The 24,929-nt window shown below is 36.1% G+C and overlaps 1 protein-coding gene and 3 long non-coding RNA genes across 4 annotated transcripts; 1 reads left to right on the top strand and 3 right to left on the bottom strand.

Moving 5' to 3' along the window:
• The first annotated feature begins 1,453 nt into the window (after window positions 1-1,453).
• Window positions 1,454-3,200, top strand: LOC147523742 (uncharacterized). Its single transcript, XR_015217268.1, has 3 exons — window positions 1,454-1,727; window positions 2,637-2,782; window positions 2,869-3,200. It is a non-coding gene; the product is annotated as an uncharacterized LOC147523742 (long non-coding RNA).
• A 670-nt stretch (window positions 3,201-3,870) lies between these two features.
• LOC147523741 (uncharacterized) lies at window positions 3,871-6,132 on the bottom strand. The gene is made up of 5 exons (XR_015217274.1): window positions 5,921-6,132; window positions 5,649-5,857; window positions 5,080-5,567; window positions 4,320-4,408; window positions 3,871-4,207 (listed from the first exon to the last, which is right to left on the bottom strand). It is a non-coding gene; the product is annotated as an uncharacterized LOC147523741 (long non-coding RNA).
• An 8,457-nt stretch (window positions 6,133-14,589) lies between these two features.
• Window positions 14,590-16,460, bottom strand: LOC147523740 (uncharacterized). Its single transcript, XR_015196763.1, has 3 exons — window positions 16,105-16,460; window positions 15,784-15,932; window positions 14,590-14,955 (listed from the first exon to the last, which is right to left on the bottom strand). It is a non-coding gene; the product is annotated as an uncharacterized LOC147523740 (long non-coding RNA).
• Window positions 16,461-16,694: 234 nt separating this feature from the next.
• LOC147523739 (uncharacterized) lies at window positions 16,695-17,568 on the bottom strand. Its single transcript, XM_086572256.1, has 2 exons — window positions 17,296-17,568; window positions 16,695-17,096 (listed from the first exon to the last, which is right to left on the bottom strand). Exons 1-2 carry the CDS (start codon window positions 17,566-17,568, stop codon window positions 16,695-16,697), a joined length of 675 nt encoding a protein of 224 aa, XP_086428382.1.
• Window positions 17,569-24,929: the final 7,361 nt, after the last annotated feature.

Genomic DNA, 24,929 nt, shown 5'->3' with positions numbered 1-24,929 from the left:
TCATTTCTTCAATAAAGTGTGGAAAGATTTTGGGAATCAAAAGCGGTTAACTTTACCTCAAAAATGGGATCTCAAAGCTACTTTTATCCTTAATTGATGGGAAGAAAATCTCAAGTTTCATACGCTAATTAAACTGTTCCTTAAGTTGTTTACCTAGATTTTGTCCTAAATTCAAGGATATTGCTAAGAATTACATTAGATACGGAAGAAAATCTCAAGTTTAATACGCTAATTAAACTGTCTTCCTTAAGTTGTCTACCTATATTTTTTTTCTAAATTCAAAGATATTTCTAAGAATTACATTAAGAATTTAATAGATATTAGGAAACTCTAACTACACAAATCCCAAAAAAATAAGGACCTACTATTAATCGTCCGATGTACTAATTATATAAACTTTTAGCCGTCGGATATAGGCTTCACACAAAGCGCTTAAAAACCAAGTTGTTTTATTATATACTAGAATTTAACTCGTGGCTACGCCACTTGAGTCATAATTAAATGAATACACGTAAATTTAATTTTTACAGTAGAATTATCATTTTTTTTTCTTTGACATTTAAATTGAACTTGGTAGTGTCATTGTGATACCCTTAACTGAATATGACTTAGAAAATCATCTTAGCCTAGTATATATATTGAGAACAATTTATTCATCCAGAAGCAGAGTGTACATAGACAACTTTAACTGTTCATTTCTTGTGTAATCCATATTCAATTTATACACGTTTCTCAAACGGTAGGAAAAGCTATAGGGGTATTTAAACAATGAAACAATTATATAATTTAATATGTGAAATAACTACACCTGTTTGTGTGAAGAAAAGAGGAGTTTGCATAAAGAAAAGGGGTTTTAGATGTTTTTGTCTATTTGAGAGTATTAGGTAAATAGGACTCTTCAAGCAAACACTTTAGTATTAGGTAAATAGGTTTTGGAGGTTTGTCCATTTTAGAGTATTAGGTAAATAGGACTCTTCAAACAGACTAACTACACCTATTTGCCTGAAGAAAATAGGAGTTTGCATGAAAAAAGGGGTTTTGGAGGTTTTTAGTCGGGTTTTGGAGGTTTATTATAATTTGGATGTTTTTTTACCTATTTTAGAGTATTAGGTAAATAGGACTCTTCAAGTAGACACTTTAGTATTAGGTAAATAGGTTTTTGAGGTTTTTGTCTATTTTAGAATATTAGGTAAATAGGACTCTTTAAACACTCTTTAGTATTAAGTAAATAGGACTCTTCAAGTATTAGCACAGATCCCGAGAAAATCAGGACCACCACTTAAACCCTTATAACTTTGCTTAAAAACTGAGCCGTTTTGTATTATAGATATATCTAGAGTGCCACTCTAATATTGCCACTCTAATCTCACACTTCTCCTCAGCCGTCCGATCCACCTCAAGATCTGATGATCTAATTCACTCAAAAAATCCGATATTTCAAAATTTCGTAATATTTCAAAATCTAAAAAACGAAATAAACCAAATACGCGATATTTGAGAACTCTCTCTCTTGGCTTCTTCTTCTCCACTCAATTCTTACTGACGAACGCAAACTTACTGACGAACCACTCAATTCACCCAATATGACAGAGTTCACCGCGAACAAGTGGAAAAATTAGGTTGGTTATAGATCCCAAATTAGATCTGATCCGAAAACAAATAAAATAAATAATCCTCAATTTGCATGTTTTGTTTCAATTCCCTCTCCTTTTCCCCCAATTCTGAAGGTCAGTTTTTCTCATCGAAAATTTAACTAATTAGAGATTACTATTGTTTTTTTTTTATCAGGGATTTTAATGTAATTGGATCTATTGATTGTGATAATTTAATCATATTTGTTGTTATTTATATTGTTTATGTTTCTGATGCTAGTAGATTGAAATTGACGTTATTTTAATTTGTGAATTTGATGGATAGAGAATTGGAGAATTGGGGATTTAGGTGAATTAGGGATTTATAGTTCAAATTTGGGGATTAGAACTGCTAATTGTTTTTTTTATTTTGGTAAAATGTATGGATTGAATGGGAGAATTGGGAATCTATGAAATGATGCATTTTAGGTGAATTAGGGATCTAGAATAGAAATTTGGATTTTAGGTGGCAGAGTTTTAACTAGCATATTCGGTGAACTCTTTTAGAGTTTTGAACTCTGTCAGAGTTCGGTGAACTCTGTCAGAGTTCGGTGAACTCTTTGAACTCTCGCCGAGTTGGTGAACTCTGTCGAGAGTTCAAATGAAGTAAGATATTCGGTGAACTCTGCCGAAGTTCGGTTGAACTCTGTCGAGTTCGTTTGAACTCTATCAAAGTTTTGAACTCTGTCGAGTTCGGTGAAAAGATATTCGGTGAACTCGTCGAGTTTTGAATTCTATCAGAGTTCGGTGAACTCTGTCAGAGTTCGGTGAAGTAGCATATTCGGTGAACTCTGTCAAAGTTTTGAATTCTATCAGAGTTCGGTGAACTCTGTCAGAGTTCGGTGAACTCTGTCAGAGTTCGGTGAATTAGCATATTCGGTGAACTCTGCCAGAGTTCGGTGAACTCTATCAGAGTTTTGATGTTTAAGTTATTTACACTGTTTATGTACATTGGGATTTTTGTCTGTTTAAGTTATTTATATTTTTAATTTTTTCGATTTATAGAAATGGAGACAGAGACATCAATCAATATTGAAGAAGACGTAGTTGGGTCTTCGTCTACTAAAGGCCCTGTTCAAGGCACGCAAACATCGAGTCCGGTGGAGAGTTCACCGTCTCAGGTGCTGATGATCTAATTCACTATCCAGAAGGTTGGTTACTATTTTTTTTTTTCCTTTTTCTAAACTGCATAATTGAACATATTTATGACATTATGTGTTCATGTTTTTCATACCAGATGTTTCGAATGTCAAAGATTGTCTCAGAGAAGAATGAAGGTGCTAAAGAAATTGAAACTTCTCTTCCCCTTCAGACACATATGGCCGACTAGAATATTATCACATGCAAGGATAATTGTAAAAGGATGTATTTGTGGTTACTCATTCGAGATTCTCAATAATTTCAAGTGAACTTTTAGAGAGACAAGTAATGATCCATGACTCTCTTGCTTATCTAACTTGGAGGTTTTTACGTTCAGCTCTTTCTCTTCTAGGGAATCTATCTACACTGTATCAGATGAATCTGTAGGTTTGTCTCAAGATTATATATGGTCTTCGTTACATATATTTCTATTCTTTGTTTTGCCTCATCTCTACTCCTAATGTAATGATAATAGAGTACGTACACTTTATGAGGTTGGTCATGTAAGCTTTTCTTGCCATTTACATATATTTCTATTCTTTGTTTTGCCTCATCTCTACTCCTAATGTAATGATAATAGAGTACGTACACTTTATGAGGTTGGTCATGTAAGCTTTTCTTGCCATTTGATCACAGCCTCACAGGAGGTGATTATGACAGTCAATAATATAAAGCTTTGCAGCAACTTATTCAGAGCAACTTGTTCAAAATATCTGTTGATTGTTAATTGTAATATTACCTTTCAACCTTTGTCCCTAACAATTAATGTTGGGGAAATTTCTAATTCAATTACGTCTTCTGCTGCATTTTTTTTCGATAATACCAGAACCCGTTTTCTGCTACATTGATATACCTTAAAGTAGTTATCTATCATTCAGAGTTCAGGCTGTCCTGTTACAAATCTATCTTCATCTCGTGTACAGAAATTACCTATCAATTTTTCGCTCATCTACTGACACCTCTCCTTATATCTGTCAAGTATTCTAGTCTCCTCTCTTTTCATTGTTCTGCTTTTCTTACTGAATCTCCATACTGTGGCTTCACCACCTAAGGCCAAGTCCCAATTCATTCGTTGAGGTAAAGAAAGCAGGTGAGGCTGTAGGAGAAAAAATTGGCATTTAAACTATTGTATGTGTTTAAAAGTAACTGTGACAATGTATTTTACAAATACAAGTTACTACACTTGGTTTCTCCTCTACAAGGATTTTTTGTGTTCAAATTTGTATAACAGAGAAACAACTAATCGATCAGTCTACACTTTGCAAGCCGGATCGGACACATGGCTTCTTAACCAAACGGTGTCAGCCACGATGGACTGAACATCATCATTCCTATGCCACTCCCACAGCGCATGACTAGTGTTCACAACCTTGAACCTTCCATGCTCGAAACTTGCTTCCCTAAAAAGTGATGTTTCTGGTTTGGGATCAATATACCTACACAGACAAATATACTTAGTTACTTACTCTTCACCCAAAAGGAAAAAAAAAAAAAGTAAACATCATTAAAAGGTAGCAAGTGCAATAGTAACATCAACAATTAACTTACTTGCTAGCAAGGCCTTCACGGTTTCCCCATCACCAATGGTGATATGAACTGGGCCGCGAACTGTCAGCTTTGTCACTGTAAACGCGTGCCTGGTATTGCATTTTGAGAGAAAACTTAGTCAGTAGAAATTAAAGCACTCATGTAAATAAACCAAAATATCTTTGCACTTTGTGCTAACTGGACCAACGTCAATAAAGTCTTATCATCACCGGATTATTATAGGATTTCTAGCAGGACTGTCTTATGTCCGTTTGAACTCTTCATAGTCACAATAACATCAGACAATAAACAATCCAGCAAGGCAATCTAGTTGACAAGTAAAGATATTGGTTTAACCCAGAACTTCAGTAATATGAGAGATCAAGAAGTTTATTTTATTTTAAGATTTAACTGGTATGTGTACACCCCTTTATAAGTTCTACATGTATAATGATGTCAAAAGGTGCACTGCGACAGGAAAATAAATGTCAAAAAGATAGAAAATTGTCAAATAGAAGTTGTTTCAAGATATAGGTACTATTGACATAATCATATAGGATCATATCAGTAAATAACTATATAATTCTAGGCGAAATTATTGATCTGGTTCCCTCAATCCTCTTACTGACTCAGTGACTCGTGGTTACGCATACAAAAAGATTCAGATAATTTTGTTTTCCTATTATTGTTATTGTGGTCGTTGTTCTTATTGTTACTGGTTTTCCTATTAGCAGAGCAGCAAAAAATAAAAGTAGAAGGAAGATTGTCTACTGAAACTTACAAAGCGTTCATATGCATGAACATGACCAGCAAAAACAACATCAACACGAGCCCCGTACAGCAATCCTTCCATGGATTTCTTCATACCATCAGATTTCTTCCAGTAATGAAATCACAGAGCTTTAATAATCTCATCAGCACCTGAGACGGTGAACTCTCCACCAGACTCGATGTTTGCAACCGTCGATCACCTTAAAATACACATTTCAAACTCTGACTCTGACAAGCATTTCAAGTACACCAGTGGCTTTATTTCAAGAAATGCAAGTATTCATGTCACACGCATGAATTGGCAACCCAAAAAAACATCAGTCTGCACTGATAACTTCTGCAATCCTTCCATCTCCTTATACTGTTGGTATAACTTCCATGCATTTTACAATGGCATTTTAAAATTCCACACTTAGGCGAGATGGGTCACGAGCCTGCACTAATATCGTTTCAGCCATGGTCTTCAGATTCTTTGGATATATTAGAATTCCAACTATCCTGCAGAACGAAAAGTCGCTAAATCTTTTGAGAACATAATTAATTAATCTGAAGTAAGGATTTTCAGATGAGGTGATTTACCCGATTGCTGAAGGAGTATTCTTTTACGTGTTCTCTTCTGAATAACCCATTATGCCTGCTCAAAAGTAAGGCATCGATGTCTTCCTTGGGTGGCAACGTGAACGAATACGAGTAACACTTTTGACCTGAGCGATACCGTGATAATCACGAAGAAGCACACCGATTTGAGATGGTGGTAACCTCTTCTTAGCAAACTTACAGATGTTATCCTAAACCAGAAAAGATTATATGAATAAATATTATAAAATAGATTTGAGGTTTTTATTGCTTACATCTTGAGATTGGACTTTGAGCCTGATGAGCTTCTCTTGTATGTCAAACCGTATGCTTCATCGAAGAGATCTAGTTATAAGAAGCTTAGATCGAAAATTGAGAAACTTTCTGAGACTGAATAATGTTCTTGTTGATCAGAAAATTGATTAATTGTTTGGTAAACAGTTTTTCTAGATTCGAAAATTTCTGGAGTGGAGAAGAAGACGACCGTGAGAGATGATCAAACATTTCGCATTTTTTCGTTTTTTTTTATTTTGAAATAACGCGAAATTTTAAAATATCGGTTTTATCAGGGAATTAGATCATCAGATCTTAAGGCGAGATCGGACGGCTGAGGAGAAGTGTGAGATTAGAGTGGCGATATAAGAGTGGCAAGATAGCCAAACCGATATATATATATCGGTTTGTCAAAGTACACTCTTAGAAATGATATATATCGGTTTGTTCAGGGTGCCACTCTTGGAAGTGCCACCCCTTATCTCACTCTTCATTTGAGCCGTCCGATCTATCTAGTAGATCCGAAGATCTAATTCACCCAATTTACCGATATTTACCGATATTTCGATATTTCAAAATTTTCATCCTCATCATCTTCTAAAAAAAGCGATCTTCACCAAAAAAACAGATCGATCTAACCAAAACCGAAATTTAGATTCTCTCTACCTACTCGGCTCTTCTTCTTCTCATCATTTGGCAATTAGGTTTCTTCATTTGGTTTCTTCTTTCCGGCCGGGTATCATTTGGCACTTCAACTATAGTGCACATTTGGTTATGGTGCTTGCCTATTAATAATGCTTTAATTGACACTTGATTGTCATTATACCATAAAAACTTGAATTTTGATTTAATTTAGGTTGCTATGATTATAGTTATGATTAATACCCTCGTTTAAAGACGGCGACAATTTCGGTGAACTCTGGCCAGATTCTTCATGCCGATTTCGTCGAGTTTTTGAACTCGCCGGAGTTCGTGAACTTCACGTCGATACGCCGAGTTCGGTGAACTCGTCGTATTCTTCATGCCGATTCTCGTCGAGTTTTGAACTCGCCGAGTTCGATGAACTCTATCGAAGTTTTGAACTCTTTTCGAGTTTTGAACTCTGTCGAAGTTCGCCGGGTAGCATATTCGGTGAACTCGCTCGAGTTTTGAACTCTGTCGATTACGTCGAGTTCGGTGAACTCGTCAATAAGTATTCTTCATGCCAGTGATACGTCGAGTTTTGAACTCTGTCAGAGTTCGGTGAACTCTATCAGAGTTTTGAACTCTGTCAGAGTTCGTTGAAGTAGCATATTCGGTAAACTCTGTCAGAGTTTTGAACTCGTCAGATTGATCACCGTGAGTTCGGTGAACTCGTCAGATTCTTCATGCCGTGATTCTCGTCAGAGTTTTGAACTCGGCCGAGTTCGATTGAAGTATCATATTCGTGAACTTTGACTCGCCGAAGTTTTGAACTCGTCATATTCTTCATGCCAGATGATACTGTGAGTTCGTTGAACTCGCCGAGTTTTGAACTCTTTCGAGTTCGGTGAACTCTGGCCGTATTCTTCATCTTTCATCATTCACGCCGTGAGTTTTGAACTCTTTTAGAGTTCGTGAACTCGCCGATATTTTTCATGCCAGATTCTCGCCGAGTTCGTGAACTCTATCGAGTTTTGAACTCTTTCGAGTTTTGAACTCTGTCGAAGTTCGTTGAAGTAGCATATTCGGTGAACTCGCCGAGTTTTGAACTCGTCATGATCGTCGAGTTCGGTGAACTCGTCCGTATTCTTCATGCCGTATTCTCGGAGAGTTTTGAACTCGTCGAGTTCGTGAACTCTATCGAGTTATTTCAGAAGTAGCATATTCGTGAACTCACGAGTTTTGAACTCGTCGTATTCTTCATGCCGTATTCTCAATGAGTTTTGAACTCTTTTCGAGTTCGATTGAACTCTGTCGTATTCTTCATGCCGCATTCTTCGAGTTTTGAACTCGTCGAGTTTTGAACTCTCTGTTAGAGTTCGGTGAACTAACATATTCGGTGAACTTTGTCGAAGTTTTGAACTCTGTCGAAGTTCGATGAACTAGCATATCGGTGAACTCTACGTCCCGAGTTTTGAACTCCTCGGCGAGTTCGTGAAGTAGCATATTTGGTTAACTCTGTCGGAGTTTCGATGTTTAAGTTATTTACACCGCTTATGTACATTGGGATTTTTGATTGTTTAAGTTATTTATATTTTTAATTTTTCGATTTATAGAAATGGAGATAGAGACATCAATCAATATCGGTTAAGACGTAGTTGGGTCTTCGCCTACTAAAGCCCCTTCAAGGCACGCAAAACATTAGCCGCTCCTTATATAGGAATGACTTTTACAAGTATTATTGAGGCAAAGACTTATTACAAAGAGTATGGTCAACAAACCAGGGATTTGAGACTTCGTGTTCGGACGACTTCTAAGCAACAAAATCGGTGGATTTGGTTAGTGGTTGTTCTTGGTTTGCTCACGTGAAGGGGTTAAGACTCCTAAGAGATGAAGTCCGATCAAGAAATACATCAACTATCCGATGTGGTTGCCAAGCTAGAATTAAGTGATTAAGAAAAGAATGCATGAAGAGATATATGAGGTCGGCGTTGCTCATAATGACCATAGTCACGGCCCCAGTGACCCCATCGAGAGAATTTGCATGAAAACTAACAAACATATGCCCGAAGCGGTGAAGTGCTTGACCGGAGATATTTAGTGATACCAGTTTATCTGTTGAAAAGTGGCATCTGCTTTCCATGGAGAGGAAGTTGGGTTTACACGGAAAGATTGTTGGAACCATTATTATGGTTTGACCCGAGGAAAAGATGCCTAAAGGATATCTCATCCTCTCTTCCTCCTTATCTCAGACATCATCTCCCTACTCCTCCTCTCTCAAGCCGCATATCCTCGGGCCGCCGTCTTCTCCTTTGGCCGCCGCCTCCTTCCGCCCGCCGCCTTCTCTTCCTCCTCGCTATAGATATCTCCTCCTCTCTTCCTCCTTATCTCGAGACATCATCTCCCTACTCCTCCTCCTCTCGCCGCGTCGTCTCTTTGGCCGCCGCCTCCTCCGCCGTCGTCTTCTCCCTCTCTACTATAGATATCTCCTCCTCTTTTCCTCCTTATCTCGAGACATCACCACCCTACTCTCCTCCTCTCGGCCGTCGTCTCCATACTCCCCCTTCTCTAGATTTCCCCTCTCCTCCTCCCTCCTCTCGGCCCGGCGTCTCCATACTCCCCCTTCTCTAGATTTCCCCTCCTCTTCCTCCTCCTCCTCTGGCCCGGCGTCTCCTCGGCCGCATGTCTCCACCTACTTTGGTTGTCTCCTCCCTCCTCCTCCCCCTCCCCCTTTCTCTTTTTCTCTCTCTGGTGCCTCTTTCCTCCATTTCTTCTTCCCTCTTTCTCTTCCTCCTCTCCTCCCCCTCTCTACTCCCCTTCTCCTCACTTTTATATCTCCTCTTTAGGTTTACCTCATGGGGCCTAGTAGGGTCTTGGGCCTATTCTCTGGGCCCAATACCTACAAAGGCCTATCTTATGAAACTGGCTATTACAGTAATGAAAGACATTACGAATCCTACAACACACTCAATCTTGTTTGATCCTCATTCTTGCAATTATATTTTATAATTGTTGTGTGTAGACATGTGAATTCCTATTAATTTATCAGGGAGTGACTCTCCTCAACAGATCGGGGGATATTTTTTTTTTTTTTTTAATCACTCACATAGATTCCAACCGAAATTAAAAATGAAAAGTCAAGTATACTCTCGACGAGAAATTAAAAGCGGCTCGGGTAGATGAAAATTAAGTATACCCCTGACGCGAAATAATAAACGGTCCAACCCAACCGAAACAACCCGGTTTATATAAAAGTTATGGAGCTAAAAAACACTAGGTGGTAGTTGGGTGGTGGGAGAGCACCTAGTACCCAAGCCTTTTAGGCACCGCCTAGACGGGCTATGAGCGCTAGGCTTTTTTTTCCCCCCCTAATATATCTTATAATATATATAGTAATACACACCCATACTACAAGAAATTAAATGAAGAAAATCATTTACCATAACTCAAAAAATAAACACAAACAAAGATACTTATTACAAAGATGTGTAATAGTTGCTTCATATAAAAACATACTCTTTCTTATAGTGGCATATATTTTACATTAGACTTCAGTATTTTAAACTCACTCAATTCTTAAGCCTACACATGTATTTAATTTTTGACATTTAATCATTCAAAAAAAAAAAAAAAACCCCCATTAAGCTTGACTGGACCACCTAAAGGCTGATTAGTCTGTCTAGCCCGCCTAATTGGTCCACCGATTTTTTAAACGACTTGGGCCTAGCTGAGTCGGTTATATGAATCCACTTTATAGTGACTCCAAAGATACTCCACTCCTAAAAGTGAACTTACAAGATGAATTGAGGACTAATATTTTGTAGAGATATACATCACATAATGAAGAACACCCCCACAAAAAATCAGCTCAATTGAATATATTTAACCTTGTCAAAAGTTGTACCAAAATTTAAAAAATATGGTAGTTGGATAATCTCATAACATTATAAATGATTTTTTGACGAGGTTGTACATCTTCAAATGAGTTGATTTTTGTGAGGATGTTCTCTATTGGGTGGAGAACATCTCCACCAAAAATCAACTTCTAATTTATTGTATTTAGTGGTGGAGTTTTTTTGGAGTCAGTCGAAGTAGAGTTCATATAGCGAATAGAGTCCATATATATGTTCCTATATATATATATATATATATATATATATATATATATATATATATATATATATATACTATATGATAGCCGGGTTTGTAGGAACCACACTTCTCAACTGAACAGTGTATTTCTAATCTCTCAATTTTAAGATTTTAGAACCACTTCTCTACGTTTATTTAAATTACATCTCTCCTATTTATTAATTACAATTGGCTCCCTAATCTCTATTAAAATTGAATCACCTCCTTCTTCAATAATTTTAGGATAGTCTTCTTAATTTAAAAGCTAAAATTTATGTATAGGAATTGTATATCTTCCCCATTTTTAGAAAATTGTTTCTCTTTTCTTAGTGAGAGATTCACAAAAAAATTGTTTCTCTTTAGTTTTTTTTAAGAATTTTCATTTTAGTTCTTTATAACTTGGCGAACTGATGTGTAGCACAGGACAGATGCTAGTATATATATATATATATATATATATATATATATATATATATATATATATATATATATATATATATATATATATATATATATATATATATATCGGAGACGAAATCGACATACTATTTTAACATACTATCTTGACATACCCAGCCGACCCTCAGATCAAACAAAATCTAATGGGCAGATCTATTTCTAGAAAACCAAGTAAATAATATAAAATAGACCACAAATAACAAATTTTCTTTTAGAAAAATAGAAAAACCCTTTCTCTTCTTCTTCAAAACTCCAACTCGTTCCCAATCTGTAGGGTACACGCCTAATTAGGGTACACGCCTAATTAATTATAGAATAGTAGAATCTAGTTCCAGATTTAAGACGAGGTGCTTGCACAAAAAACCAATATTTAAGAATTTCAAGTCATTGTCATCCAATTTCCATTTCAAACAAGTACGACAGAGTCATATAAGTTCATAGGAAATGAAAACCTCAAACATCTTATATAACAGTTGTAGAGTTGGTAGTGAACAGAAGTGTTATGGCAATATAATTACGGAATTGGGTCAAAGGGTTTACGGACTTAAGATAAACATATTTAGTATGATGAATTCATCTTTTTGAACTAATAGTGTGAATCCATCTTTAGATTGTTTTAGAGACAGCTATCTCTAAAGAAGTCCACCAATATCGCACCAAGTAATGTAGCTATGCAATCAACTTATCAACCCTCAACGTATGATCAAATCCAAAGAAGTACTTTCTTTCAACTTCCAGCCCTCACCATTGGAGTCCCCAAGCTTGTCGTCAAACTCAACAATCTCATTACATTTTTAAACTCACTTTCAATATTTTTAAACCGAGTGGTTTTTGTGAAAAAGCCGTAAATGAAGAAGAAGAAAGGGGTTTTCTTTTTTTTTTTTCTAAAAGAAAATTTGTTATTTGTGGTCTATTTTATTTTATTTACTTGGTTTTCTAGAAATAGATCTGCCCATTAGATTTTGTTTGATCTGAGGGTCGGCTGGGTATGTCAAGATAGTATGTTAAAATAGTATGTCGACGTAGCCGGCCCTATATATATATATACAAGTAGCCGAAAAACAAATAGTAGTGTTTCTATATATATATTCCCTATCTAGCTATCTAGCATTGTGCTACGCATCAATTCGCCCAGTTGTTTCTCTCACTAAGAAAAGAGAAACAATTTTTTAAAAATGGAAAAGATATACAATTCCTATACATAAATTTTAGCTTTTAAATTAAGAAGACTATCCTAAAATTATTGAAGAAAGAGGTGGTTCAATTTTAATTGAGATTAGAGAGCCAATTGTAATTAATAAATGTGAGAGATGTAATTTAAATAAACGTAGGGAGGTGGCTCTAAAATCTTAAAATAGAGAGATTAGAAATATACTGTTCGGTTGAGAAGTGTGGCTCCTACAAACCCGGCTATCATATAGTGTAGAGATATATATCGGTCAGCTCGTGTGAGATGACCATTTTGTAAAAAAGAAAAAAAAAACAGCAAAATTTGGGCCGTTGGATAAAAAAAAAATCAAATGCCCATATCTAAACACCGAAAAAGCAATTTACGAAGGGTTTCTATTCCTCTCTCCAATCTCTCATGGGTTCCTCTTCTCATCGATTGCTCTCTCCAAACAAGACATAAACTCGGATTTGAATTTGTTCAAATTATCGATGAATTTTTTGATGTCGATGAAAATTCTTTTGTACCATCATATGGCGGAGTTGCATGGAGAGTGGATTGAAGGAATAGGTTACCGCTATAGTTAAGATGGGAGTGAATGGAGATGGTGGTAATGATGTGCATTTTGAAGCGTTTGAGTTGAGTCATGAGTGATGTGTGTTAGGTTGTTTAAAGAAGGGTGGTTTGAGACTGATGTTGGGAAGGGTTTGATCCAAAGCTATCGAGGATGAAGGAGGCTGTTATTGGGTCTAAGGATGTTAAGGAAGTTGATAATGATTTTTCTTGGTTGTTGTTAAGATATTGGATCATCGGGTTCGCTATTACTTTATGTTCGTTGTTTTAATGTTTTGCACTCATGTTATATAGTATCACATTAAATACAATTTTTTTTTTTTTTTTTTAGATTTAATTTTGAAGTAAAAGTTTATTTTATGGTAATTGACACACCATCTTGGGGTTTATAGAGATTATATTTATGTAGATGTAGAAATCAATGTAAAAGTTAGTAACATAATAACTTTTTGATTAATTCTAGTACATTTCATACTTGTAAACTTCACCAATTTATGGTTCATGTGTTTGGTCCATTAAAGCTATCGTGATACTCTACCATTTAGGAAAAGAAGGGCATCATGTATTTGTACCCCCTCCACCCCTCAAGTTGATAAATTATTAGAATAGGATAAGAACCGTAAAGAAGATTCTCAATTTCAACCTTGGGGATGGGCTCTTCACGGGGGTTGAGATTAACACATACCGTTATACATTTAGGCTAGCTTCTCTTAAAACCTAAAATATTAAGAGCAAATCTGTTACAACTCCATGATATGCAAGGAATTTGTGTAAAGTTTTGAACCAAGAATTAGTTGTGTAGCTAATTAATAGTAATTGTTTTCATTTTAAATAGATATGTTGCCGTGTCCTATGTCATATCGTGCTGTTGTTTGACACTATGTACCCGTATTCAGTAAGTCGGACAATCGACACGTTACCGATGTCAATGTAAATTGGAAAAAAAAAGAAGACTACTACAACTTGTGTGATTGATGGACAAGACCATTTTACGGGTCCGCTAGAAATAGATCAGGTTTCACACTCAAAAAGTAAATACATTTTCATAAAAATATTCCTATTGGATGTTGTGGATATTTTTACCCCATTCGGGAAACCCTTATGTTTCTAGTTTGAATTGAACAGAGGATGATTTAATTTTTTGTGCGTGATGCGTGATGTGGTTCATTATAATCCACATCATTATAATCGTTTTATCTTTTTGGGTCAATTTATATTGTTTAAGCATTTTGAATTGATGTATGAAAGCGGTTCCTCTATAGCGGTATGAGATGAATTTTCGTAACGTGTTATTGCAAGATTAGATCTCGTGCCGAGATACACAACACACAGGATGTCGAGGTCAAGGTCTGTATTTCGAGGTAAATGTGTGTATTTCAAGACCATCAACAGCGTTGTAATAACACGATTCTGAGATTCATCTCTGTACCGGTTATAGAGGAACCAGACTCTGTATGTATTTTCCTAAGAGCATCTCTGGTAGTTTCCCAACTAATTTAGTTCTGTTTTTTTCACCCTATGATGCCACCAAGTCACATCTAATCTCAGGCAAGATCCATGCATAGGTACTTGGATACCAGCGCACACACCAGCACATAGACTTTTTTCACCCTCCGACCTTTGATAGACTTTTTTTATACATCACTAGCATAATCAAATGCACACTTCTGGGAGATTTAAGTTTGGCAGTGATATGGCATCAAATAGGTGCAAAACAGGTAACACAGAAATAGAGCAGTACTCATTTTCTTCCTAGAAAGGTAAAAGAGTTTTACATAAAAAGTTGAATAACAACTAGATCTAAACAATTAAGAAATCTCAAAAGCATCAGGGAGGGGACGAGTGTTTAAGTTATATCATTCTCCCAGAGACAAAACATAACTCCTTACTTCATCTTTGCCTCGGTAAACAACACTTGATGATTCACCCGTGGGTCATACTTTCGAAACTCAAGCTTCTCAGTCATCTTCCGTGGATTCTTACGCTTCACGTAAAAAAATCCCGTCCCTGCTGCAGAGACAAGCCTGATGAATATTGAACCACCCTTGCCCTAGCTTCCCCATTAAAACTCCTAAATAGTGAAGCCTGCAAAATCAACTTATTATCAGAATGGTATAGGAAAATTGTAAATTGGACAAATAACTTCAGAGATTAATGCACATTCTCAATGTGTTTTTGGGCCCTACAACTGACATTTATAAATGGAATGCCCAAAAATATTCTTCGTCTAGTTATGACAGTTTTAAGGCAATTACTTCATAAACCAAATAAGAACAAAAATAAAATAAGTTCATTAAAATATGAGAACAAGGATTATAATCATCTGAAGCCGCTTTAAGAATGTTTCAAGATCAAGACTGAAACTAATCAAAAATGTATGACAAAGTCATCTTCGAAGGATAAGATGCATGCTCCCTCGTTTTCTTAAGCAAGATGATGTCTCTTAACCAACATAAATATAATAACAATTTGACTCATCGGAATAGCTATTCAATGCTGCCCTTCCCTTTTTGTTTTTCCCAAGACACGTCTGGAATTCGTGAACAACCGTAAAACCTCTATCTATTGAGAGCAGGGTGTAATTTGGCTATATTGTTTCTAGTTCTTCCCTTCACTACCACCCAACATGTACTAACTAAGCTTTAGTAATTAGCTAGAATGCTACTCTATGGAACTGAAGAGAGTGGTCACATTGGAGGCGATAAAGATATCCTTCACTGACGGCTGCGATCTCATCAGTAACCTATATTTGCGCTAAAACCATAGAACTAGGGTCCACGATTTGAATATCTTAACCTCGAATCCTAACTTTCTTCCAATAGATAAGGATAATGAATACCAGTCTACACTAATTCAGTTATGATCTTCATCAGGTCAAGAACAAACACATTATGGAACTTCTGTTAGACATACCATTTTTTATTAGAGAAACATAAACACGGCTGTAGCTCCCAACTCCTTAAGCTTCTCAATAATAGGATTGCCTTCCTCCTTTGTAAGCCCCTTTTTCAAGGGTTAAAGGGTTCTGCAAGAATAATGACTCCATCACATCCTTCTGAACCCTGCATGCAGAAGAGCAATCAGGGCATTCAAACCGCTCAACAAAGAATGCTAAACCCAAAATAAAATACAATAAAATAGAGCAGATACCAACTTCCTCAAATCTAGAAATCTATACAGTGGGACGTGGATACCATTGGAGACATCATAGTTCTACTGAGTAAGTCTGCTTACTTGCGGGAAAGAGCCTTTTTCATAGGATGAGAAGAGGAACCCATGAGAGATTGGAGAGAGGAATAGAAACCCTTCGTAAATTGCTTTTTCGGTGTTTAGATATGGGCGTTTGATTTTTTTTTTATCCAACGGCCCAAATTTTGCTGTTTTTCGTATATATATACTAGAAATTGCTCACGAATCTTTTAAAAATAATTCTTCTCCTAATTGTTTAACTTTTGTACATTTAACCTTTGTACAACATATTTTACAAAATCACCAAGAAAATGAATTATTTAACTTGCAAAATTACTAAGTAAAATAACTAAAAGACAACAACTTCTGCAAATAAGGATGACATAAAGGTTTATTCCAACAAAACTTCTGGATACACATATTTGTAGTGCAATTAGAAGTATCTGGTGGAAGGATGACACTAATTCTTTTTGATGATGTGCATCTTGAGAGGCCACATACAATTGTCCATGACTGAAAACAGGTGTCTGTAGATCTATCCCAACGTACTTGACTGATTGTTCTTGTGATTTATTTATCGTCATTTCATACACGAGTCTTACAGGGAATTGACGTTATGTCATTAGATGAAGGCGTCAAAAAATTCTCGGGAGAAGTACCAGCTCACCTATTTTGTCTCCAATTAAAATCTTAGCCTGAATCACTTTAGGAGTACATTGAAGAACTATTAGTCGTGTTCCATTGCAAAGTCCATTTCTTGGTGTTATATTTCTTAGCAGCATAATCGGGTTCCCACGTTTTAGCTTTAGTTGGAAATGAGGTAAACTTAAGGGATCAAATGAATTCAAAAACTCACTTGGATAATCACCTCCATTCACGGGAGAGTTGCCATCTTTTTCAACTGATTTATCTGCTGCTAAATATTCAATAACATCTCCAGGAAACAATTTTAAAGCAGTGTCATTGATTTCCTTGACATCGTCATTATGTGCAGCTAGAATAGTACGCTCTCTTAGAAAATCAGCTGAAGTTGTGCCCTCCACGTTCAAATTTGGGTACACAGAGTAAATGAGTTCTTCAAGATTTCTGCAATGTCATATCCCAGATGGAAGCTCTACAGTATCTTTCGAATTCGTTCCAATCTAAACAAATCAGTTAAACTTAGACAATGAGCTACTATGTAAGAGTATTTGCAAAAATATAGTTCAAAATAAATTGTTAAAGTAGATATTTTACCTCTTTCAAATAGTTTGCAAAGTCGATATTATCTGGCTCTGTCATATCAAGCCGCATGTTTTGAACCAAATGCAAGACTTCCACATGTCTCCAGAGCGGAGATCGTCTCAATGATGCAGCGACAAATTCTTCACAGACACCTTTCGGTATGACAGGCAAAGTTTGCCTAAAATCCCCTCCGAGAATCACAGTGATTCCACCAAATGGCTGCTTATTGCAACATATATCCTGGAGCGATCGATCAACAGCTTCTACACAGTGTCTATGTTGCATGGGGACTTCATCCCAAATAATAAGTTTAGATCTTTTTTGAAAAGTCCGCTTGCAATGATTATTTACCAAATCCACATATCGTCTTCTTCTAACACATCTAGTGGTAACCTAAATTTTGAGTGGGCGGTTCGGCCTCCGGACAATAATAAAGATGCAATTCCGGAAGAAGCCACCATAATCAACGATGTTACCGACATTTGCGACATGATGCTGCAATTGTATTGTATAGAAATGTTTTTCCAATTACCTAGCTCCATTTAAGAAAAATAATTTTCCTTTAGCATTGTGCACGAATCATCCGCATTGAAAGTTTGTCGTTGCTCTTCATTGAGTCGACTTACATTATCATCGCTTTTTGTTGTAGTCCCTCATAATCGAAGTTGTTGTTGCTCCAAAATAAGTCTATTGCCAACTACCTTATTCCAATTTTCTCTCGGTAGTGGCAAGTCTGGGAAATCTGAAAGCTTCTTAGCACTCTCAAAAAGGATTTTGTCCAATAAAAATAAGTCGTAGTCTTTTAGTTGGTCGTTAGATGGATTTGAAATGAGAAACAATGTTTTCATCTTGGGTGCAAGATCATTATATATTTGTAATGCAAATCTATCCCATAATAGTTCTGGACGTGTTGGAGTGCACTCTAGAAGGATAACACTTAAAAGTCTTCGTAGTTGATACCCAGTTTGCATCACAACTGCCTCCTCTAAACACTGTTTCCACTCCTCATCATCTTCTAACAGTCCCCGTGCTATACATGCGGCTCTAAATGTACTATATGGAACACCATCTACAAATTTCAATGATTCAAATGACTGCGGGCCTTTTACAACAGTTAACAACAAGCGAAGATAGAAACGTTCACCTGCATTTGGACTTGCAAAATACATCCGACCAATAGCATAACAATTTTGCTCCTGGGTGTCCAAATTTTCTCAGACTTGTCGTAAACAAAGTGTTGAGGGAATTCTTGATAAGTGTACTTTCTGGCATGTGGATATTTAGCACAACATTCGAAAAATGCATTTAGAGTTGATTTTTGACGCTTAGCTCGAGCAATAATTTCTTCCATTGGTTCTGTTGCTTTATAAATAACCCGATGCATTCCAGGCAAGTGGACTGCCAAGCGAACAACATTTGGTACCTCCGCAAGATGCATTCTAAACTCTAATAGACGCTTTACACAAACTTTCGGTAGTCCGATATACCTCCCGCCGATGTAACTTTGTTGGATCTCGTCATTCGCTCCAGGTAGCACCATAGTTGTTTTGTCAAATCCCTTGTAAATATACTTAGTGATATATTTGACATCCCGAACTGATGCACATACTTCAACGTTAATATGGCAGTCGAACATTTCAGATAGATACAAATTGTACGGAGAGACATTTCGGTTGTCAACGGTATGCTTACCTCTTATCTTGCTTTTGACCTTGTACATTTTTCCCCGTGTTGCGGCGCGCGATATAAAGAGGGTACCCTTCTCGATCCATCGTTGTCTTTTCAACAAATTCTCGTGGATAATGGAACCTGCACTTGCCATCTTGCATACACGATGCTTGTGGGTTTTCAGCACCACACGAACCATGAATCATGCACTTCATAACTGTCTTAAATAGTGCAGGTTGAGTGTCTGGGTCTGGAATCTCGGCAAAAACTATTCGATCCACTTGTTCAGTGGTGCGAATCTTATCCTCATGTTGAAGGAATATGAGAGCGTGCATGTGTGGGAGGCTGCATTTTTGAAATTAAATGGTGTAAACATGTGCCACTGCATGTCCAAACACGTCATTTTTTAAGATTTCATTCATTATCGCTTTTCGCTTCATCTCAAATACTCGGGCGACCAATGCAGGTTTATCAGATGTTGTTTGGTGACTCTTAAGCTCATTTTGAATTTCTGGCCAATTCGGATTTGCAGTGACCGTAACAAAGACATCCGGATGCTTATTGTATCGTGTGATCGCCATTGCATCTTGATAAATCTCATACATATGCCTTGGACTCCCTGTATGAGACGATGGCAGAATAAAACACTGGCCCACTTGATCTGGATTCAATCTCTGTGCTGCAACATCTGTCAATCCTGAATACAACTCTGCACGAATCTCAGCTTGATGATCTCTGAAATAACACAACTTGTTCTGTTCGGTTGAAGCCCAACCGTCAACAACAAATTCTTGGCATAGAGGCCCTGCCTGCAAGATCGTTGAATACTCTGTCGGGCGATCAAACAAACGATAAGCATAGTACTGCGTCTGGGTCAAACGCACATCTGTTGGACGATTATTTATGACATCCCATTGGCGTAAATCAGGAGACCAACCGAGTTCTCCTCAAGGAAATAGAAGAACATAATGCAGTGGCAAATAAGTGGGATTACACTCACTTATCCTCTCTAACCCTCCCCCTCTCAAACGAAGAACAATATCTCGCAAGCTATCAACCTCATTCCCATTACCGGTAATACCACAACAATTTCCTCGTAGATGGAAGGTTATATCGTCGGTCACTACCGTGAAATGTAATGAAGACGGACGTAAATACCGTTGTTTGCGTAACCATTTGAATTTAAAATCTCAAAAGCATTCTTATAGAAGTTGTAGAAGTCATCGTACTGAATAAGAGTGTCTTGAATGATTTTTAAGACGTCCCGTGACAAATGAGGATTCCAACTAAAGGCGGTGATTCAAAGCCTCATTTCCATCATAAAAGTAAAGTGTGAATAGCCGGGATCCCTTCACGGATCTCGCCAAGCCATGATCCGACTCTATGGTAGAGTCCTCCGCGGTATAACAAAGCGACATTGGACCACACCCATGCAATACATGCATGTCCGGATTAACACCAAGGCTTGTAAAAGCATTACACGCATTGTATGACCAAATGTGCTCACGAAATGACCTCGCATTGGCATCGGATCCTTCATACAATGATTTAAAAAGGCAGTTCAGAAAGCAAAGGCAATTTGATCTTTCCTTGTAAAACAACACATCCCAAATAGAGGTCTGTTTTGGTTGACTTTGATAGTTGTTCATCTTTCCAATGTAGGGCATAACAGAATCCACATTGCACATCCATTCAACCGAGATAATGTTGTCCTTTCCGTGGAGTAGGTACATCTTGCATCACGATTTTTTCTTGGCGAGCGCGTTGAGCCAATTGTCGCCAGTAGGTACTAACCCTCGTGAGATAGTATGTTGAGAAAGAGTTGAAGAAGTAGTATTTCTTTTCCTTCTTGAATGCTAATAGAGAAATTAAGTGTAAAAAATTGATTTAAATAAACATATACTTTACAATATAAGGAATAAGATGAAGAATATTTCTTTTAGAAAAAAGAAAAAAAAATCATGAATGCTAATTAATAGTTTAACCAACAACTTACAAATGAGATAACTACAAAAACAAAAATAATATATCAAATCTTTGCTTCACAATATATATATAATAAGAATTCGCAATGCATCTTCATAGTATTTAAAAAATTGATAGCATGATATGTCCAGTAGCAATTACCTCTCAATTATTAATACATGATGGTTAATATTCCATGAATTAGATGAAAAATTCTTCATACTACGGTAGAAAGAAACAGGTATTTTATAGCTTAGTTTACCAAGATACCATTTTTTTTACTTTTTCGACTGTAGAGGCTAACAAAAGTACAAAAGAAGTGGAGAAGTGGTATGAATAAATAAAAAATATACCTCAATATTCTCAGCATTTTGAACGCGGATTGCTTTGGAAGTCTTGCTTTATGAATCTCTACTTCTGTTTGTTGTACTAATCTTTGTGAGATGGAATATTGAGAAAGAACTTAAGAAGTTGAATTCTGAGAAACATTGTAATCGTTTATGTTGTTATTTTTTTTTTCTTCCTGAATGCTAATAGTAATACATTCATCCAAAAAGTGACAAAAATTTATTTAAACAAACAATATAAGGAATAAGAAAAATAATATAAAAAATAACAACTCATAATAAGTTTGTTACTTTTTAGACTGTAGATGCTAACAAAAGTACAAAATAACTGGAGAAGCTGTGCTATGAGTAAAAAAATATACCTCAATATTCTCAGCATTTTGAGCGCGCAATTGCTCCCGAAATCTTGCTCTATGAATTTCTACTTCTGTTTGGTGTTCCATGATGATTATACCTTTAACTTAAAAAATAAACGGTAATCGTACCTCAATTGATTAAAGAGATGGAGCGAAAAGAAGTTAGAAAACTATTGCTATTCACCTATTGCTTCAAAATTACTTGCTTTGCTCAGTCACAATGTTGCTGAGTTACTGTCTAGTTATCTATGATTAAAGAACCACTATAATCAATCGAGAACAAATAGGGTACCTATTTTCTCCATTGTTTGAAGACGGTTACTAAAGAAAAGTTGAACTTAAGTGCTTTTGTGGGAGTGCCTCTCTTTTGCATATGCGTGAAAGGAAAAATAGGGGTGAAGTGAGGAAAGAACTTGGGAAGTTTTGGTGGTTTCAGAAGACAAAACTAAACTCTCACAACCTAGGGTCAATGACATAAGGCAAACCAGAGAAACACTCCGACTACAAGGGGTATTGCGTCTAGTTGAAAAGTCATTGTTCTACCAAACTTGTCCGCCAAGGCACCACCAGTAAATGAACCCACAGTAGCACCGGCAAGGAGAGTGCTAACAATCCATCCTATCAATCATTTATGGAAGTGAAAAATTGTAAGCCTATGGAAATATAATAAGGTGAAGTTCAACTCACTACACCAAAACAGCTTTTTGTGGCGCCAAAATGGTGTCACAAATAATTTTAGTGACACCATTTTGGCGCCACAAATATAAGCGCCACAATTTGGCGTCAATTATTTTTTATGACGCCATTTTGACGATCACAATAATTTGTGACGTTATTTTAGCGTCACTAATTTGTGACGTCAAAATGGCGTCACTATATTTGTGACGCCAAAATGGTATCACAAATATTTCTGATGTCAAAATGGCATCACAAAATTTGTGACATCGTTTTGGCGTCACAAAATATATTTTAGAAAAAAATAATAATAATCAATTATTATTATTATTATTATATGAACATACACATTATTGTCAGTCTTGCACCATGTAAAACAACTTATCAAGAGAACTCATTTAAGAAACAATCCACTCTACATAATACAAGTTTACCTTAAAAAAATTAAATTTCATTATAGATTAGAATTACAAAATAGTAACTCTCAAATTTGCAAGTTTTTACACTTATACAAATTGTTTAATACATACGCCTTTAAGTACAAAAGTATCCGAAACAATATCCAAGTTGTTGTTGGAGAAAGAAAACTCCTTCCACCAACTTATAATCCAACAAAGTAAAAATAGTTCATCAACTCCAAAGCCCTACACAATAAAAAAAAAAAAATAAAAAAATAAAATGGGTCAATAAATTAAAATGGGAACTGTAAGCATGAAAGAAATTGAACATATAGATCTAGTTTGCAAACAAGGAATTAATAAAGAACGTTTAAATATCAACAAATATATATGCACTAACATGTCCTAGCTAAGAGAAACAGATCCAACATTGGGGAGGTCCACTTAAACATGACAACACCCAAAACCCTCGTGTTCATTAAGCACACACAAACGTGGACATGCAATATGATTAAGCCATTTGTCGAGAAGCTTATATGCTTACAATTTAATGTGTAACTGCTAACACATGCTAGTACCCAAGACATAATAGTTTACATAACAATAAGAAAACAAGAATCCACGTTTGCTCCCATCAAATGATAACATAATAGTACCCACGACATGATATGGTATAGTGATTTTACACTAAAAAGACAGTCAAGACAAACTAAACATATAACTTCTAGGTTTGCTCCACCACTAGTGAATTTGAAATTAATTAATCCGAGAGTTCTTTGACATGGTACAAGTTCAAAGTAAAAAAAACATCTTAATGTTTAGAGGTGTGTTAAAATAGATTAATCGATAGTACCTTATGACTGAAAGAGCTCCACAAAGCTAGTTGTACCATCCTTTATAGGTTGTCCTAATCCAAAATAATTAGTGATCCATGTCTTGTCTTTGGCACTTAACAAACAAGGCTGTAAACACGTGATATATACGTTTTGTTAAGTCCTCTAACACTGGAAATATGTGTACATAGTGGACAGAAGTCTAAACGAAAGTACATTTCTTATTATAAAAAATCTAGGATACAATTAAGATGTTCACACAATTTAAATTGTGGTCCAAAAATAAAAGATGAATTAATGTAAAGGTGCAGCATATAAAATACCTTGAAGACCCATTTCGACAAACCCACTTTGTATAGCGTAAGGCATTCCTCAAACAATAGGAATTCCACCTGCCCTTACTCTGAACAAATACCCAAGAATCACTAATGTAAAACAAATAGATTACTTTTTTTCTTTAATTAACTTACTTTTACTGAAACCACATTATTATTGGAGGGAAACTAGATAAACAAAGCACCACAAAACTGAATATATATATTTTTTATGCATATTGAAAGTTAGGGGTTAGGCGAGAACCCTTGATACTATTATAACAAGAATATGTCTACACCCACCAAGATTGGTGCATTACTACTTTGGTACTACCCTAGACCATTATGTTCATGATGACTAACAACGTAGTTCCCAACACCCATGACAGCATACATAGATGGACTAAATTAGCTATGAACACAAAACAAATGCCTAACATAGAAAACACATGCTATGGACACAAAACAGGCCTAACAATAGACTTCGTTATTAATAATTAAGGTGATCAATCATATACCTTGTAATTTGTAGCCAAGAAGGCAAGGTAAATCCCTTAGTGTGTGAGGAGATAAGCTAGTTATAAGGCCCAACTGAATCTGGAAATGACCTAAAATTTAGCATCCTTTAATCTTTATCTGTCCTTCTACTAACTAATGCTAACAGGTGTAGGTAAAACCATAGCTAAACTGTGCTAACAAGTGTGAATATCATAGCAAGAAGTATAATAATTACAAGACACAAGTACAAACAGTTCATTACTAATCTAAAATTCTTGACTTAAACAATGAATATGATCATAATAAATATAAAAAAGGAACGGTATACTCACAAAGTTTTAGCAATAAGAACTGAAATTACTAGAAATCCAATAATGTGGATAACAATGCTTTTTACCATAGCAACCAGTTCCTTGTTTAATGTTAATATATATTGTTGCTTGTCCAGAGCCAATATTATGCACCATAGCTATGAATGGTTCCTGTCCTATGCAAGTCATCATTACGCAAGTGTTGTCAAGGCACTAAACCACATTAGCTATTCAATAACAATATGAGACAATAAATTGAAAGCTACAAACCACACCCACTA

This window comes from Coptis chinensis, chromosome 1 (assembly GCF_015680905.1).
Source record: "Coptis chinensis isolate HL-2020 chromosome 1, ASM1568090v1, whole genome shotgun sequence".
NCBI classification, from domain to species: Eukaryota; Viridiplantae; Streptophyta; class Magnoliopsida; order Ranunculales; family Ranunculaceae; genus Coptis; species Coptis chinensis.
The sequence above is the reverse complement of the archived record's forward strand: the minus strand, read 5'-3'. Positions and strand labels throughout refer to the sequence as shown.